Below are 19,952 nucleotides of genomic sequence, written 5' to 3' on the forward strand. Positions count from 1 at the left end.
ATCTATCAGACGGATTCCAATAATGTCTGTAGTTTAACCAAAACATGTAAATATAGGGCCCAGGTTGAGAAAATACCGTATTTCTCCTTTATATTAGGAATTACCTGTTAGCCCCACATCTGGCCCAAGCACTGCCCACTTTTGGGTTAGGGTCGTGGCAGTGTCTGTTGGTGTGCGGGTCGGACCAACGCTCTGCTCCAGACTGTAACGTCTCCCGTGTCAGATGGATTACTATGAAAATTGTTCCAGACATTCATCCCAGTCGTCTCCCCTCGTGATGAATTGTAATAACTTTGGTGATTAACTGAACTTTTCATCTTGTGCCATTAGGTCGAATGCCTCAGCTGCACTCCATGTTCGGTGATAATAAGCAAAATATGAGCGTGCCTACCCGACTTTAAAGGTTAGTCAGACACCAAAACTCCTCATAACAGTTCACATACTCTGACACAGGATTTAATATCGGGAATTATATCATCTTTTGCAGTGATGCTGTCATGGTAAAATGTAGAAGAAAGCCATTTAGGCCTCCGTCACAAAGAAATCTCCCAGGAACATTAGCTGGAAAGATGGCTGCAGTCAAGTCACATTAACGTATTAACGCATTTCTTTGCGGCGAGACTTCTCATTCTCTCAGTTCCACACATTCCTGTGTGCTGTGTCGGCGAGTCAAAGGTTAAGTGCCTTGCCCATGAGCACCTCATCAGCAGCCACCGAGGGCAGGGAGAGAGTTACTCATTCACTTTCCGCAGCCAAATTTCCCCCGCCAGAGTCGATTACAGTGCCAGCCTGAAACAGCTCCTCGGTGCAGCAGTGCTGGCATGCGACCGTGTACGTTCATACACAAACACTGACATTCCTGAGCCTCTGGAGGTTCCTCTCTCCTCCACACGCTGAGCTGGGATATATGATCCAGTGCTTATTAAACAGAGCTTACTTGTAATTAAGCCTCCCAGATGGGTTTTGCTTGAGGTTCACTTCCAGCCTCTCTCTCTCTCCGTCTGTCCCCCGAAAAACTGATGAGTGAAGAGTCGTAGTGCCGTAGAAAAATGACAGACTGTTGAAAAACGAGAGGCGGCCGTGAGAGCGTGTGCCCGAAAAACCCCAAGTAAACCTTCTTGTTTAGTCCTCGGTTAGCACCAGAAGTCGCTGTCCTCAACTTACCCCCCTTCGAGTGCCGCGAGTCGAAAATCCAGTTCCAAACACAATATAACGTAACCAGCGGGTTACACAATCTAATTACAGCTCTGTCTGCACATAAAGACTGAAAATACCGTCTTCCAGAGTGTTTATCTCTTTATCCACACAAAGTCGACGTGCAAACAGGATCTCCAAAGGCACAATCGTTATGTAACAGAACTGGGAACAAGATAAAGGTTTCGCTCTGACTTATTGCTCTTTTGTTTGACTCGACCACGAGAGAGATCCTGCACGGTATTTTTGTTTAACAGTAAACAGAATCTGACAACATGCAAACCTGAAGAGCGGGATGGAGCGAGCCGAACATGAAATAGCATGTGGAGGCGCACAGCTGCGCGCCGAGGCAGGAAGCCAGGTGTCCAGCAGGGGAGCGGTCCAGGATCCTGACGGCTCCCTCTGATGCATGTGTAGGCCTCCGACACCTCGCTGTGGACCTGCAACGCGCTAACGGCTTTTACAGAAACATCTGGCGGGCGACAGGTCTTATTCTCCACTCTCCTGCCAATTAGAGTTTCTCTGCACTCCTCTAGGTTCCCATGCAGCGCACACACACACACACACACACACACACACACATTCTCAGTCTCTGTTCTCAACCTGCCGGCTCCTGCCAGGTTGGACACACAGGGACGCGAAAAACATGAAAAGAAACCAATTTAAAAGGGCTAATCTACCCATTTTTAAACATGAAGTTTATTTTTACAGTCTCCAGCTGGACGTGCTTCGAGTGTGTGGAAGCAATCAGGAAACACACAGAGCGAGAGCGAGAGAGAGAGAGAGGGAGAAATTATGTTCACAGATTCAAATGTCACTAAGCCTCGAGGATAAAGTGCAGAAATGTATAAAGACCCCATTGAGACGAGTTCTGATCGGACTGCTCGGGCAATTGCCTCCAAATGGATGTCGCATTTTGTTTTTATTTGCTAAAGAGGGGGTCGAACTGTAAAAATAGACATGTTCGGGTCGAGACCAGGCAACATGCCGATCATTAGCCCTCAAAAGCCACTTCAAAGGACCGGCCTGTCAGCTGCCGAGCGCAGAAATACAAGAAAAAGCTCAGATCGTTCTCGTGTCTTTGTATCCGTTTGGTTTCATTTATCAAGTGTTGTCTCACTACCATGTGCCTGAAATTATCCCGCCTTGCTGCAGGCATTTATACATTTTAATAGTGTTGTTGCTCGTTCAGTCATGTTTTCGTTGTACTGTCGTGTGTCTTTAGCTGTGTTGGGAATCAAGGGACAGAAAGAGGAGCCAGGCTTTCCGTGCTGTGTCATGATCACCAGTGTTTGAGCCAGCATTGCCTGGTTGGAGGGTCAGATAGGCCTGTGCTTCTCTAACAGGTTGGTGCTCCATCGGAGAAGACAATACACAGTACTGTGAAAGTAGTGCACAGGCTCGGTGCTACAAAATAATATTAGAGCTAGAATGGCACTCAGTAGAGCGCATACCTCCGCCAAGGCCCAATGGTCCTCTTTCCTGCTTACTTATCCACCTAAATATGACAAAAATGTCAAAAAATGTGTCTTTTGTTGGCATTAGATGAGAGTGAGAAAATATTCCTTGAACTCTTCTGGGCCGAGACCCATCCTCCGTCAAAGTTTCAGGAAATCTGTTCACCGGTTTTTGTGTAATCCTGCCTATAAACCAACCAACATGGACACAGGCGTAAAAAGCCATTAGGTAATGTTGTGAAAGAAGCTGCTGTGAAATCGTCGCAAATTCTCTCATGATTTGATCCTTTCATTCCTAAAACTTGTCGCAATCTAAAAGGGCTGCACAGTTAAATCATTTTGTCCCCATTTGAGTTAGCAGACGGCTAAACTGGACGTTTGCCAGCTCGGCCGGCAACTGTACTTTACTTTACGGACGAATGGGGCCTTGCATCCAGTTTCGACCACCTAATGACGATGCAGGAATGAATGTTAGCAGAGGAAGCGGAGGCTGACAGTGAAACACTAGCTTATACTAGCCTACTCTCAGTTTCATTCTCACAGTCTTTCATAATCCATGCTGTCCACATGGCTGACAGGTGACTGCTGTACTTAGATATCAGGTTTGCGGACGGGCAGGTGAAGGTCATGTTAGTTTTTTGGGGGTCAAAAGGACAGAATGATCAGCTTTTCTCTGGAAAAGGGGAGAAAACCTCTGCAGGATAAAGTAGTATGTGTTAAGTTGGACTTTACTAACTCACAAAATAAATGTTGATAAAGCTTATAACATTTAAACATGATAAGCCTGCTAACATTGATCCTACACTTGGTGCTGGGCAGTTGTTGTGATAGGACATTTTCTTTTTCAAAGAGGTCAGTGGCGCCATTTGGCTCAAACCCTGAATCGCTGTTGTGTTTGCATCATTATACATCTGCCTACTAATGCATAAAAAGTGACCGCTGCCAACCAAACGTCTTTACCGACAGGACCCACGCTGATGTGTTTGTCAGGCTCGAACCCAGACTGACCGAGCCGATACCCTTCCTCCGCCCTGCGGATGACTCTCCTCTGCCCTCGCCGTTTGACATGTTGCTCCTCTGATGGATGTTTGCCATCTGGACAAGGTGTCCCTGCGCTTTCATCAGGCCCTCAGCAGGCAGGCAGGCAGATAGGCCGGAGGAGCGGGGCGAGCATCCCGTGCCTCGGCGCGGGAGATAAAACAACCGTCCCATGTCACCGCGCAAGAGATAAAACAAGGCTCCTCTTCACAGATCATACATCAACATTATACCATCTGACGCCAGGATGCAGCAAAGCATGCCGGGTAGATGACACACCTAGAAAGATGGATCTCTCTAATCTGTGGAGTAAACACATAAATTATCCTGGGGTATATTTAAGCATGTGCCTGGGAAGTTGAGAGAGATTTTTATCCCATGTTTGAAAAGTGTATTTTGATTTTATTCTATGCCGAACTTCAAAAAGTAAATGTCAGCTCATCTTTTAACCTTGTTGAAATTCATGCTGGTGTGTTTGACAGTGACATGGCACTGCCTCACTCTCCCTCTGGGGCTGTAGAGCCTGACACGTACCATCTATAGCAGCTTACATCGTCACACTCTTCATCTGGGAGTGGAAACACATCATCCTCGTGTCTCTCCTGGATTCTGCACGGCCCTGCCGGGGGGGGAAAATCTCTGCAAGATCGACTGTGCGGTGATTTATCAAGAAACCTTGATGACCTGCGCGGAGGAGACGCAGAAGAATTGCAGTAAAGGTCTTCATCTTTCACCGCGGCTCAGGACGCCATTTTTCTCTTCCTCGGTAGATTCTGTGTCTTCATTTCTCCCCCCTGAACGCCGTAAACACACACATTATAGCTCACAGTTGCACCGAGTTTGATCCAGAGCAGTTTTCAGTCGCGGTCTGACAAACACTTGACATCAGAATGTGGCTGTATCACTCCTCAGTTGCCTCCTTGTGTTCTCAACCTCTCAAACCCGATTATCTGTGATTGTTCTGTTATCCTCTGAACGGGCTCGAGCCACCTGTCATCCTCCTCTCCACTTAACTAAATGTGGTTTTCATCTCTCTAACATGGTTTAGATTTCTACTCCGCTCCATGACTGCGAGCCGGCCCACTGTGAAGTGGATTATGGTGCTCAGATGCCCGTCGGTTTGCAAGCGGGACTGTTTATTTGCAGAACTGGCACTCGCACTGTCTCAACAACCTCCCAGTCAAGTGCACCGCAAGCTTTAATTACTGGAGTTTGAAATGAGGCTCCATTAAAATGAATGACCTTCATTAAAGCGGTATTAAGGGACAGATGCTTTCGCTGGTGGGGTTGAACATGCAGCGAGAGGGGGGTGGGAGCACTTGACCAGACGTACAAGTGCCTGAATAAACAGCTCGGCAGGTTTTTCTTTCTTTCGCCCTCTTTGAGCGAAGCCCCACTGCGACCGCCGTCGAGATTGCAACCACCTGGCTGTGCGTCCTGCTCGCCCCCTACCCTAAACATTTTAATCATGGATGAAATTCATTTATATGTTGCGATAATTGTGCCTAATTGTTTCTTTGAAGGGGACCGAGGCCGGCAGCATCTGGCTGACATATGGCTCGATGCTTGAGAGAGCGACTTCGTGCCCAGCAGGAAAGCGTGGGCGCTATCGGCTCTCTATCGTCCATTTAGCCCGAACGAGCCTGAGTCCAAGCCCGTGCTTCTGAGGTAAATGAAGCCGACCCCGTGACTGAGCCGGACGAGGTGTCTAAGTGCATGTTTGAACCGCTCTCAAGGTGTGCCGTCGCCGGCTTTGGCAAATGTTCTTCTCTTTAGGAGCTCAGCAGCCTCTTCTTGTCCAGCTGGGCTTCCCCCTTCTGGTTGCACTGTACAGTCCATATGGCCCACAGGCCTGTGAAGGTATGCACAAACACACATACTGCACTTTACTTTAGCCGTGCGGTAATGAACGCACAAAGATACACACGGGCTCTCACGGGCCAGAATCCACAGAATTACCTTCATTATGGATGATTCTGCACCTCTCTGCTTACATCTGCTGCCAGACGTTCAGTGCCAGTGCAGGAAGAAGTGCGCCCTTTATGCAACAACATGAAAGCTGAAGGTGTGGAGCGAAGCTCACTGTGGCTGCTCCGTCTTATTACATTACTCCTTTGCACAAACACAGCAATGATCCGCTAGGGTTAATGGTAATCTTTAACTCGTGCATGACTCATGATGATTACACACATGAATCAATGTGGGATGTATCATGAATCCCTGATGCTGTGAAGTAACCATGACGTAATTAATTCACACTTCATAGATCATCAGTCAAAGCGACGTTATGTAACTTTTTTCATATTAAAATAACAGCTTCAAAAGCATGTTGATGGTACAGTGTCTGTCTCAACCACTCCGCCCTCCTATCACTTGTTTGTGTTGCACCATGTAACTTCAGTGAGTCGGATCACAGCGTTACACACACGTTTACTGCAACATACAAGTTTTAGACACTTAACGTTGTTATGATGTCATGGGTTTTGTTTGTAGTTAGCACCTACATTACATCCTACAAACTGTTACAGACATGGATTTGTACTTAGAAAAACTGTATTAACACAAACTGTGGGGGCCAATTTCTACATAATGTTGCTTTAAAGATGCAATATGTAAGAATTGGCCGGCTCATGAATTTATACTCCAACAAATAAAGGGCAGCGTTTCACCTGAGTAACATCCATGCATGTAGCTACTGTTAGCCTGTTAGCCATGCAGCTAGCTGGATCACACTGCTAGCACAGGAGATTTGGTCTGCTGGGAAAAAAAGAGGTTTTCAGGCCCAGGGCTAGCTGGTTAGCATGCTAACCTTCGTACATATATCTGCAACACAATACATCACATACGTCTTTGTCTTAGTTCGGCATTACTTACAGTAAGCATGTGATTTGCACCATTATTACCTACGTTTCCTTTGTTGAAACCATATTTTACATACACATTGAAAATCATGTACAGCAGCTCCTCTGTGTCTTAAGGATGCATCGCTGTGCGTGTGTGTGTTTCTCTGTCTGTCTTCTTCACACTCCCACACCGACTACAAGGCGTTTGTTGTCACCGAAACACGCACACAAACCTGAGTGCAGTCACTGCCGTGTAAACATAACCTTCCCCAGCAGCATCTGGAGATACAAACACAGGTCGCCATTGAAGAGATGATTATTTTTCTCCTACTCTCCTTGAGTGATATTCTCATTCACGCTGAGAGCCTGTCAGTCAGTCAAACCCTCCCCCTGCATACATCCCCACCTCGTCGCTGAGTGTCGTTGATGCTGACATGTCACATCTGGAAGCTCTTCCCTACATGTGCTGCATAGACATTTCTCTACTCACTTTCCCTTTCCCAGGAGGCCTGATTGTGAAGCTCCTGTAACGATGTGAAAAAGGAGACTGAGATTCCTCAACAACAGCTCTGGGCTAATGAATGCATTCTGGACACATTCCTTCCTGCGGTGTTACCGGATCGGTTTCCTCAATAGGTGGAGAATAAAAGGAGATCAAAATGGGAGCAATTTGCTGCTTCGGAGTCTTTAACACCTTGTTTGCTCTGAGGGGCTCGTGGCGTCAGGTCAGAGAAGTGAAACCTATTTTAAAATTGGGATGAGACGCTTTGTGGTTTGTGTGATAGCATACTAGCATCTGTAAACAAAACATGAAATGTTAAAGGAGACATTATGCTCATTTTCAGGTTTATAATTTTATTTTGGGTTCCTACTAGAACAGGTTTACATGCTTTAATGTTAAAAACAACACTGCAGCTCTGTATTCCCCCTCTGTCTGAAGCGCTCTGTTTTAGCTCCTGTCTCTTTAAGAGTCTCCACTGATTGGTCAGCTCAAACATGCCTGAGCCAGCCCCGTTTACAATACAAGAGCAGCCGTGCTACATCGATTCTTACGTGGCAAACTAGCTGCGAGGCATAAATTACACAAATGTGTGACATGGTGACGTAGTTCGATGTCACAAAGTCACGGAATTAAAGGCGGGACTACTGACAAGACGTTTCAGGAGCAGTTTTTTCTGTTGGAGAGAGGAGCTCCTGTTGGTTTGGACCTCAGCCCTTTTGACTTTCAAGATCTTTCACACGCAGAAGACCCTTTATAAAACACTTAAGTAAAAGAAGGACGCATAGCAGGTCTCCTTTACATGTGTTTGTTGGACACTCGACACTTGTTGGCTCAGCAGGAGGCAACGGAGCCACTTCAGGCCACTGTTTCCTGTGGAAAATATATGCTAAGTGTGCTGCTGTGCTCTGTTACAGGCGAGGGTGTTCTCTTGGCAGGAGGAGAAAATGAAATAATCATTAATACGTCTGAAGGGTAAATGATGTCATACACAGTGAATAAATGTAGCTGTCGGGTGATATGAGACGTCTGCAGAGAGAGTGACACTTTGGGCTATATTGTTTCACAAGCACAGATATGTTACACACTGTAACATACACTGCACACAACAACGTAGGTGTACCCACACAACACACGCACTCAAACACACACACATGTAGCCCAGTCCATTGATGAAGGGTAGGATGATCTGCTTCCAGTTAGGTCGCACACTGTTCCTGTTCGGCGAGCGTACAAAGAGATGGATCCAATTTCAGGACATGCTTTTAATGAAACTCAAACTGAAACACGTTTCTGATTGGAGAACAAAGGGCGAGAATCAAAAGCTGTTGCAGAGGTGACCTGGGCTAAAGCGTGCTCACAGCTCTAAACACCAGCTCCTCGCAAAAAACGCCAACTCCAAACAAGGCCCCTCCTGAGCATCCTGTTCCTGTAACAAGGCGAAGCCGCCTGACAAACGGAGCCAGGCTCGATACCGCTGCTATCTAGAATTACAGTTTGTTTTGAAAACTCTGTGACACATGGATAAACTACAATTTAGGTTGCTTATGACTTCCAGAGATGTAAAGGCCAAAAGCTGAGGCTACTGAAACCTCGGGAAGCTTTGAAGACGAGAAACATTTCAGAAATCAGTCGAATGAACAGCAATCTCAAACACATGTCGCCGCACGCAGCACATTCGTGAAAAGTACACATCACGAATAAAAGATTGTTTTCTTTGCTCGTAAGAAATTCTTCAAGCAGATTTTAAATAAGGTTAAACCAGTTGTATACATGTAAGATATGAAGTGAAAGATTTCTAAATAGTTTGACATTTTGGGAAATACACATTTGTTTTCTTGCCAAAATTTAAATAAAAACATTGACGCGACTCTCATGTCTGTGTGGTCAATATACATCTACAGCAAGCCTGGAAACTAACGTCAGTCTGCACACAAGCTACATTAGCTAAGTTAGCTTAGCTTAGCATAAAGACTGGAAAAAAATGCTAATAGCTAACATCACGGACTTCAGTGAAACTGTATCATACTTCAAGAGAAAATATTTTCTGACTTTCCCTCTGCTCTGACTTAACAATGAACAGTTAGCTTTAGCTACGTGTTGCTAAAGTACTGCTAACTACTGCTAACAGCCCAATAATGAGCACTTCAGTAATGAGTTTCCTGGTGACAGATACTGGTAGCATTATTTCTAAAGTAACCGCTAACTGCTGCTAAATGTAGCTGTCATTAGCTAACGCCCAGCTCTGTTAGCCATGCAGCTAGGCTAGCGGTCCTATTTGCTGACTCCAAGAAAACCACCTCGTTGCTGTATCCCGTCATCAAACTGGGATCGGTAGACTTGGAGGTTGCGTTGTTCCGTCAAGGTCCGACTAACTTAGCCAGAGATTATCTGGCCATTCACCAGAGTCGGTGGACCATTAGCCCCATGGTGGAGGGGCGTAACACACATTTAGCGCTGTTGGCTATAGCCTACAGTAAACGGCAATTAATATTCTCGACACGTCCCTCCTGAGCTGCCTGTTTTTACAGGAAACACCTAACTACACAGCTCTCCATGAGCCATTTCATGGGAAGTTGAAATCAGGTCTAGAAAAATACTCTCACACACGAAGCCCAATAAAACAGCAATTAGTTGTGTTTACCGTTACATTTCTGTTTTTTGTAGGAAATAAACAATAACGTGGCTGTTTCCACTCTTTGTGCTAAGCTAAGCTAGCTGAATACTGGCTGTAGATTTCTTTCTACAGATATTTAATGACATGCTCATCCCGAAAGAGCAAAACCTGTTGACGTCAACCTAAAAACGCTTCCATCCAACAGTGTAATGCTGCTATTTGTGGAATTAAAACCGTTTCTGAAAATTGCTTCATCCTTTGGACAACAACTCTGCACACAGGACTACACCGAGCACACAAATCTCATTCAAATGGTCCATATCAACGTCCCAGAGGTGATCTGAAGTCAGACCAGGGGGAAGGTTCATTACTTTTCCCCACAGAGACCGCGGTGTTTGGTGGTCCACTGCCCTGAGGTCTCTGAGCTCAGCCTGCACCTGTGGCCGGCTACAGTACGTCCACAGCTGAGGAAAGGAAAAATAAGTGCGGTACATAACTGCCTCTCTGCTTAATGGAGCTTAAGAGTGGCCTCGCTCATTTACTGCGATGAACAGAAGGTTTGAAATTACTTATAGCACAATAGCGCGTCGTAGCGTGAGCGGTCTGCAGCTCTGGTGTGCATGGATAACCTTGAGATGCTATCAGTTTAAACCATGAAGAAAAAGGGAGATGTGAGAGCGACGACTGTAAAGGTTTGGAGCAGAGGTTAAATATACGGGTTGCCCACATTCGCCAGGAGAAACAAGCGGAAAGTCCTACACAAACATCATTGTCTGCTACTGAGGCACAAAGACTGAGGGATAGTGCATCAAAGACTCATTGAAGGACATGGAGGTAAACTGTCTCAGACCCGACACAGGCTGAAACTTGAGAATGAGGTCTTTCTGCATTCACAATGTGGTTATTTTCATTTTAAACAAAGAAAAGCTGCTTTTTTTCCCCCCCTCTTTTTGTTTTGAAAAGTCAACACGACCGTACTGTATCTGAAACAAAAGCATTATTTTCTGGAGCGTACCCTGCCTTGATTTTCATCGTAGTGAATAGCAGCTGGATCTCACCACTTCTTCCCCCTGATTCCCTCTGCGGACAGGATTTTATTTATAACAAGGGTGTAATTTATGAGAATCTGAAGGCCCTGACTGCTCCATAACCCAGGTCAGACTCACTCATTCTTCAGCCTGACAGGGCCGGGCTCCTGGAGTTATGGGATCAAGGCTGATGTCTTACAGAACACCGCTCTGGGGAACAGGTATCTGCACTTCCTTATTTTATCAGCTCTCCAACAAGTGAACATGAACAAGGGCCCCTATAAATCATTTGCTTCTGATGACAGCCCAGAGGCAGCAAGGCAGAGCATCGTCTGATGTCGTACATGTGTGCCATCTTTCTTCTCCTCTTGGAAGAAGTGTAGCATGACAGACCGGGCTCTCCTCGTGCCTCCTGTGTGGGTGTAGCAGCCTACACCTGCAGAGTGTGAGGACCAAACGACTGAGCATTAGCTGTGCTACGATTAGCGGCTTTTTTAGCTTCAGCTCTCGCTAGGTGAGTATTCTGTCGTGTAGTTTATCTTGTAAGGTGTGCAAGAAATATTACGCTACATAACTGGAAAAAATGACAAGTACATGTGATATTAGCCTGCTTGAGAAACTTTAACTAACATTTATGCTAGCCCCTAAACTATGCATAACAATTGTAATATATATCCTCTGGAATAAAACAAACATAAAATATAGAAATGAAAATGTTATTTTGCTTAATATTCTGTCTTGTGTGTCTTTCTAGGTGTGAAAGAAATGAGCTACTATGCTAAATCACCAGAATAAACAACAACATGGTTGACATTTGGCTACTATCTGTGTAGAAGGAGAAGCTAACATTTATGTTAGTGCTAAACCATTTGACACGTTGTGAGGCTCATACAGTGTCTTTTCAGTGTCCGTATTATAGCTAGCTAGCTAAATGTTCTGTATCTTAGCGTGTCTTGTTAGGTTTGAAGGAAATGCTATGGTAAACCTGCTAAATCACCAGAAAAAAAACCCAACAAAAACAAACCTCCTGCTGGAGAAGCTAACATTTGAGTTAGCCCTAATGTGAGACAGGTTGCTAGGCTCATATAATAACATAGAAAATAAAACATATTTCAGTATTTTTAACTCTGCTCAGGATAAAACAGAAACATCACAACATTAACAAACTCATCAAGCTAATCTTGAAAAAAAACATTTGAAGTCAGAGTTAAGTCGGATCCTTTTCTCTCTTCTCTACACTTTTCTAATGTCAGATACACAAAGAGTTACATTTTTCAAGTAACACATGAACATTTCATTTGTGTGACGCTCTTGGATTTTCATTTAATTTAACCACTAAACCACAGTGGTGGGTGGGGAGTGAACCAGCCTCCTTTTATTCAAAAGGTCCATGACCTCGATTCTCTTTCAACTCTACTGTGTCTGTGTGGGGAAAGTGAACACGCAAACATGTGCGCTTGTTTCCCAGTGTATGTACATCGTGTGTGTCTGTGTGTGTGTGTGTGAGAGGAGGAGACAGATATGGTCACGGTCAACAAGACAAGAACAACAGATTCATTACATTTGTTTGACCAATAACTTCCTGTGGAAGATAGATGTGTTTTGGCCCGAGCAGCTGTTCGCTCTGACAACAGTCACTCCCCTCGCATGATGTCCCTGTATGGCAGAGGAATTATCATTCAGTGCACGTACATATGTGTGTGTGTCTGCCTGTGCGTGTGTGTGGTCTGGGTTAACAGGTTCAGCGTGGCTAATTCACAGGGCCCAGACAGAAAACCCGGTCGCACCTCACACTTTTCAGAAGGGCCACAGACACTGGAGGCCTTTCTCCATGAAGTTAGCGCCCCTGTGCATGTTCAGCTGCGCACATACGTGTGTGTCTCACTGTGTGTTTGTGTGTGTGTGTGTGTGTTGGACTGTTCGTTGGACCGAAACCTAAATCAGCACATGAAAGGTGTGTATCTCAGCGTTGCTTCTCCTGCTTCTCTGACAGGAAACAGACCCTGGCTGTGGTATTTGGTTTCTCCAAACTCACACAGGACTCGATTTCAAACATGGGACAAAATTCGAAACAGAAATGTAGCATGAGTGGGGACAATAAGGCCAATGTTATGTCACTAGTTAAATTTAATTCCACAGATTGCTCACTGCTGTTCCAAATATATCAATTTAGTGAAAAAATTGAGATATTATGCACATATTGAAATCAGCCTTCATCCAAACGCAGCGATGTTTCGTATTTACTTCTAAGGACGGTTTTAATTATTTAATTTTGCTCGATGCAGAATAAATCCTCCTCTTGGTGTCGTCTCTGTGTACGTCCTCGCCGGGAAACGTTTGCAGTCGTTACCCCTGGCTCCACCGGCAGCCCCAGCAGGAGTTTTGGTGTTATTTGTGTTGGGCCGTGTGCGTTAACGCAGCTCTCCCACAACACCAAGATTATGGGGGCTGACACAATAACAGCACAGGGAGGGGGGAGGATGAGCAACACTCACCCAAAGAGAGAAAAGAGGAGGAATTATGGCGTGTCTGTCATCACACTCGCACAAATGTTTTGGCTAGACCGGTTGAGTCTTCTCTGTCATCACTAATCACCTAACAATAAATCCCTGAGCAGCAGAAGGAGGAACGAACCAGAAAGTCTGGTTGCAGGAGAGGCAGCCTCGAACGCAGCATCTGCAAACATATTCGGACTAATAAAAAAGGATGGGTTGAATTTGGTTTCCTGGCAGCTCATCATAGATATTTCCCCTGTTGTGGGTCTCATTGCAAAGGTTAAAAGTGTTGTTGATGTTTTCTGCCGAGTTGAATTTCCGTTTCGAGGGATGAACTTGAGCACAACATCGCATTGTTTCTTTTACAAGCTGCTGTTGTGGCGCATTTTTCTAGGATCCCACATTGTCTGACTCGTATCTGCTCGCAAAAAGAGACACGAGACGTCGAGTGAAGTGAGGACAGCGCTGTAGTTCCTAATGAGGCTGAGGAGTGACGGCACACAGCAACAACGTGCTGACAGAACTGACCAACACCAACGCTCCAGAGGCGGACCGGCACACTGACTGACGTCTTTAACCCTCCAGCCTCTCAGAAATACCCTCCACTCCAGGGGCCTTTCATCTCCTGTATTTCTTCACCGTTAAAAAAAAAAAAAAAAAGTCTTGTTTATTGGAATTAGCAGCTATACTTGGCATCAGCTGAGCCATTCTTACAGGGTTTAACCTCCCCAAAGAGGACAAAACTGGGAAAAGGAGACAATCCTCCATCATTCTTCTGGAGCGCTTCCTGGCCCAGCTTTTCTAGCCTCTGTATAGCGTCGTGTTCTCGTCTTTCTCACGAGTCCGTGTCCAAGGGACCATTGTGCTCCAGTGCTTCAAATGTGGCTCCATTTCCTGCAAGCACTTTAAACATAAACAATCGGGGCACGCTGTTTCCCCATCAATATACGTCTATTTTGATTCTGAAGGGTCTTTCCACAAGGGAAACGAAATTTGATGTAAAATGGCAAGATGTACTTCCAATTTTTTTTTTTTTTTTTTTTTTTGGCTAGAAGCGAAACAACTTTTGGTTTGAGGCATGCTATTGTTATTCAAACCAGATTGCAGGCAGCGGAAAGAAGCTGTCAACACGACGTTGACATATATTGACAACTTCTGAAGTTGATTTTTGAAAATTTGTTAGCAAACAGTCGGCTGTGTAGACATCTACCAGACATGTGGCGACATTAGCATTAAATTTGGAGTCCTGTTTCTGATCACCTTGTGAAAATAAGTCCACCACTCTCTCATTTTAGCGATTATACCAGCTTTATGTTTTCATGCATGACTAATGTCAAGTCACAGGAGTATTACACAAAAACTACAGAACAGATTTCCACGAAACCTGGACGGAGGATGGCCAGAATAATACTCCGTTAACTTCTGGTGCCGGAGACGGATCCAGGAATTGTTTCCCACTTTCTTTAAAGAGGCTCTGTGTAACAATTTGTAGCAATTAACATACTAATCATTTTTTATATTGGCCGTATGTGAGCGGATTGTAACGTGACGTGATAAGTGAGACCTTCCCCGTCTCTCTCGGTTGTCTATACAAGCCTGTGGACGATGATGATTGTTTAAGTTGTTTAATGCTGCTGGACTGTGGATTTCTTTGTGAAGGAGTCGGGTCGGATTTTCTACGACAGTCCAAAAGACGTGAGTTTAACATTTCCTTTTTGGAGATAGGGACCTTTCTCAGGGAATAATGCACGGATCCTGATGAAAACACGCCGGCGGATCAGGTTGTTTGGCATCTCTGTGTGAGATTTGATGCGAATAAAGATGACTGTTGGGCCTTTGCGGTGGTATCCTCTCCCAATTTCCTCCTAATGAAATAATCCCTGTCGACCCGACCTGATGCACCGCTCTCCTGCCCACGGTCGAGTCCGAAGATTAAATTAGAACCACCTTGTGAATCAGCGAGCAGGACAGAAATATCGTGAGAATGGCATGTGTGTGTGTGTGTGTGTGTGTTTTCCTCAGACAGGCCAGTTTTCTGACTCGAGCCCTGTGGCCTTGTGTCAAGCATTTGACCTCTGGCTGGTTTTCAGTGTCAAGGCTCTTTAGGTGCCCAAGTGCCGCAGTCTGTTTCCATGGAAATGTGGCTGTAAAGGAACATCCATCACTGCTGAAAGGCCGACCCAGAATACCCAAACACACCCTGCCCACTCGTATTAAAATTCCTCGGCATGGCACTCTCCGCCGGGCACACACACTTTACTCCGGTCAGGGGAGGTGGAGGGGACGGCTACCTGTTGCTGTGGCAACGCTGGCCAAAACACAGAGGTCAGACAAGCGTGTCCGTGTCATTCCTAACGTGACAGCGGTTGGCCATAAACCCGGGCCGGCGTGGTAATGATACTCCTGCGCAGTGGGCGGGGCTGGCGTTCGGCTCTGTGGACGCTGGTCGGGGCCCAGTCTGGCCGCACTCACAAATGGGGAGGCAACACAGGAAACTGGGGCTTCCAGTAAAAACATGTAATTAGAAACACATTGACTGGGAGCTCTTGCATGATACACCCAGCAGGAAGGGAGAGACACATGCAGGCAGGGATGCACGGGAGGAAAAAAAAAAGAAAAGTTTTGAGTGAAGTGGAGGACAAGATCAGTGGGTCACTGGGAAAATCCCACGAGAAAAATCAAAGGTTGTAGGACGAAAATGGAAAAGCAGAAACACGGACGTTGACAGACGGGAGGCATCGAGATAATCAGAAGCAGGGAGATCTCAACACCCAGCCTGACCCGTCAGCCAGACAAAACACTCGGCAGACAATAATCCTCCACCTTCTACTACGACTGTTTACAAGATGCAGCATAAATGCCAGCGTATCTGAGAGTGCGTCAGTATGGCCCTGGAGGCCTCACCACTAACAAGCAGGCGGAGGGCAGCGCGAGCTCGGCGGGCAGCGTGGTCCTCGACGTGGCCCGGGCTACCTCGAGCTACGCCCTGCATGGCCAGGCGGTGAACCGAACTCCAGGGGGAGGGCAGGTTAACCACGCTCCTCAGGAAGCCTGACAGAGGCAGATAGGTGCCCTGACACATCCTACACATTCTGATTTCCCTCCTGTGGGCCAAGCTGCAGTCCAACGTGAACACCAGTAATTAGTTAATTGTTAAATAAACAGCGCACACTCAAAGACGTGAAGATAGACATACTGTAACAGTTATGTGTTTTTAAGCCAAAACCACACACGGCAAGATTTATTGAGTTTGAACAGCCACCCGGAGGATGATGAGAAGGACTCGCAGCTCAATCCTGAGATACCAGAGAGCCTCTGCAGGGGACGGACGTGAGAAAGAGTCCCCGCATCCACAAAGAGAAACCATCAGAGGCGCTCTTTGGTGTGTGGCTTTACAGATCAGGCGAGCGGTGACTGTGGCCTCAGAAAGCATGGGGGGGAAGAAAAAGAGCCTTAATTAGCCTTCGCTCCCAGCAGACTGCCAACCCAAGAATAGGGGTTAGATTAACAACGAGAACCGAACACTTTTAATCAACTCTCAAAGTGTTTCCTCGTACCACCGTCTACCCCCCCTCCTAACGTCAACAGTTCACAAACACATAATTAGATGGAGCGGAGGAAATGGATGTTTAGTAGGTGATGAGGTTTTATACATTTCAAAATACAAACGTGTGAAGTGACAATTCACAGTCTACAGATGCAGAGCGAACAGCAGGGAAACGTGCGTTCATCGAGGTGAACGAGGAAGCGAATGAGTGTGAAAATGAAACAGGACAGAAGCGCACTTCTACAAATACTGTATTGAACAATGATTAATAAAGAACAACGTAAACATACTGTAAGGCACAATAACCCTGGGCCGTTCATATGAAAATCATTCATTACGAGGAGTGAAGGCACACACAGTACTTTGGATTTTCTGGTTGTCCCCAATACAGTTTGGGACGCAGAAACAGTAACACTTGAAGCACCAAGAGGCCGTGGGAAAGGAAGGAGCTCATTCATCTTCAGTTAATAATGACAATCCAACAGTTTTAAAGTTTATACCTAGAAACAGAAAACTGGTTTAACAGGATCTTCAAATTAGGAGAAAATATGAAGTGGAGGTCTTGTACGACGTCGATCCAACCAGCCAGTTCTCTCGGGGCCGTTTATAACTTTTTTCTTAAAAATGCGGGCCCGAGTACATCAGAAGAAGGTGCATGAAAGACCGACGACAGTTTGTTTATACTCTCTGGCTATCATGTAAATAAAAACCTCCACTTGCGAGCTGTTTCACATTTTGTTGCTGGTCGGATTTCTGTTTTTCAGAGCTCCGCTTCTCCGTCTCCTGTCCGACCCATCCTGTTTCAATACGTTTTATTTTGAAAAAAATAAATAAAGCAACATGGTTTTTGACGTCAGCTCTGAGGCCGGACAGAGTCTAAATATTAAGACATCAAAGAGCAGGTGCAAAGTGTAAGAGAAAGGTGTAAACAAGTAGAAAAACGTGCAGGTAAGACTTAAAGGGTGACTCCGCCAATTTTACACATCAAAGTGTGTTTACAGGTACGACTGTACATGTGGAAAAAGTCCTATAAAGTCTTTGTGGCTCCAGAGGAAACTACATTTAATTTCTTCCAGGGATGTCACTCAGTGGCTAAGCTGCATTGTGGGTAACGTAGGCACCACGAGAATGTGTGAAAAAAGGTGATATCTGGTTCTGCTGTATCGATTTCAGTCATATGTTTTTAAATTCTCTATGAGTCCAACAGTGTTGTAGCAGTGCAATGCCAGACCAGTGGACTGATTTTCAAAACTCTTTGCCTACATTACCCACAATGCAACTTAGCCACAAAGTGACATCACTGGAGGAAATTATTAGATTACATGCAGTTTCCTCTGCAGCCACAAAAGGCTTGATACTACTTTTTTCACATATGCAGTATTGCTTCCCAAGACTATAACGTGGAAAAATGGTGGAGTTACCCTTTAAAAAAGTGCACCAACAGGTATTTGGTCACAAGTGTTCTCTTAGTCATGGCGACTGGTCAGAGATGTACAGTAAGGTGTTCAGACAGTTGGTCAGAGGTCAGGCTGTAACAGTATGAACAGTAACACTGGTTAGAAGTCCAAGAAACTAGAACTGAAATATCAAACATGGCGGCTCTGGAAGGATTTTGTATGTTCAGATATCCAGAACAATATCTAAACAGTATGACAGAAAAGATACAAATGTACATCCTGTGTTCAAAACACTCGGCCAAATGTTCCCCATATCCTACACGTATGTATCTTTAATAACAACATTCCTGCTATCTATCCATCTGTGTATACAGTACAGTATGTAAAGGCCATGCTGCTTGCATGAAGCATGAGGCCGAACTTTATCTGAGGAATCAGATATCGTTTTCATGTAGCCAGTGGTTCCATAATTGGCTCTAGCTCTCCGTCTCCCCGTGGACATTCTCCATATGTACTTTGAGGTAGTCGTTCCTGGTGAACTTCTTATGGCACAGCTGGCACTCTGCCATGGGCCGGTTCGGGTTGTGCGTGAGCTTGTGCCTGCTGAGCATCTTCTTCAAGCTGAATGACAGGTCACACACCTAGGACACACACAGAGAAAAGAAACTTAAGGTCGTCCTTTAAGGTCAGTTTGTTTATTCGGTTTATTCTGTCATGAAATCGAAGACGCTCTGTTTTAGCTCCCGTCTCTTTAAGGCCCCCCCTCCTGAACACCCCGTCTCCTCTGATTGGTCAGCTCACACACGCCTGAGCTAACAACAGCAGAGCAGCTGTGCTAAATTAATTCTTACATGCCAAAATAGCCGCTAGGCATACACTATACAAATATGTGACTCTGTGACGTGGCGTGATGTCACAAAGTCACAAAATTAAGGCGGGACTACTGGCGAGGCGTTTCAGGAGCAGTGTTTTCTGTGGGAAAGAGGAGCTCCTGTCGGTGCGGACTTTGACCTTTTTAACTTTCAAGATATTTCACATGCACAAGAAGCACGATAGGTCTCCTTTAAATTATTGTCTCTTCTCTGTAGAGTTCAGTCTCTACACAGACGCAGCCGGAGACACAGAGAGTGATTTGCAAATCACACGCGGCGGACATTGGCGACAGAAATCCTTTTTTTTCCCACCAGTAGCGAGAGGGAATGCATGCAACTTAACATCCATCATAAATGAGCCATTTTACACTGTACAAATGACTCCATCGTCCTCTATCAATCATGATAATCCGCCACTGGCTGGCGTTCAGCTGCAGTTTAACATACTGCTTCGAGAATCACAGCATGTGTCCTCCTCAATCCATCTGTGAAGAACTTCAGAGCGATGAATTACATTCAGAAAATCTCACAGACAGTTTACATCTGTGGCTAAATGGCAAAAAAAAAAAAAGCGGAGAGATATGATAAAATTCATTTTGGGTCAGGAGATTCCTGTCATTTTAATATGTATTCAGTCAAAGCATTTCTGTTTTCCAGCTATTGTGTGATTACATGTTCATAATCACACAGTCTATCATTAGTTCGTCAGGCAGCGTATTGATCATGTTCTAGCTTTACTGTCCAAGTGGAGTTAAATATCCAATCTGATCCAGTGTCAGTATAACATTAGGAATTTTATAAAGTGAAGCGGTGACGGGAGTTGATGAGAGAGGGGCCTCCTCGTCTCATCGTAACCCAGATGTTACTGGATGCTTCTACAACATTTTTAATGCTGTTATGACAGACGCTGCTTACAGAGCCCCTCCAGCTTGTCTGGAAAATGTTCCTGGAACCGAGCGATCCTT

The 19,952-nt window shown here is 45.3% G+C and overlaps 1 protein-coding gene across 1 annotated transcript in view; it reads right to left on the reverse strand.

The window, feature by feature from the left end:
• Positions 1 to 18,128: 18,128 nt before the first annotated feature.
• prdm5 (PR domain containing 5) overlaps positions 18,129 to 19,952 on the reverse strand; it is a 33,624-nt gene continuing 31,800 nt past the window's right edge. Inside the window, exon 16 of the mRNA XM_084355110.1 lies at positions 18,129 to 18,756. Coding sequence (XP_084211236.1) covers positions 18,592 to 18,756 — 165 coding nt within the window. The 3' untranslated portion in view covers positions 18,129 to 18,591. The remainder of the gene's footprint in view (positions 18,757 to 19,952) is intronic.

The sequence above is a fragment of the Pagrus pagrus genome (genome assembly GCF_965226575.1).
Source record: "Pagrus pagrus genome assembly, chromosome: 6".
Taxonomy (NCBI): domain Eukaryota; kingdom Metazoa; phylum Chordata; class Actinopteri; order Spariformes; family Sparidae; genus Pagrus; species Pagrus pagrus.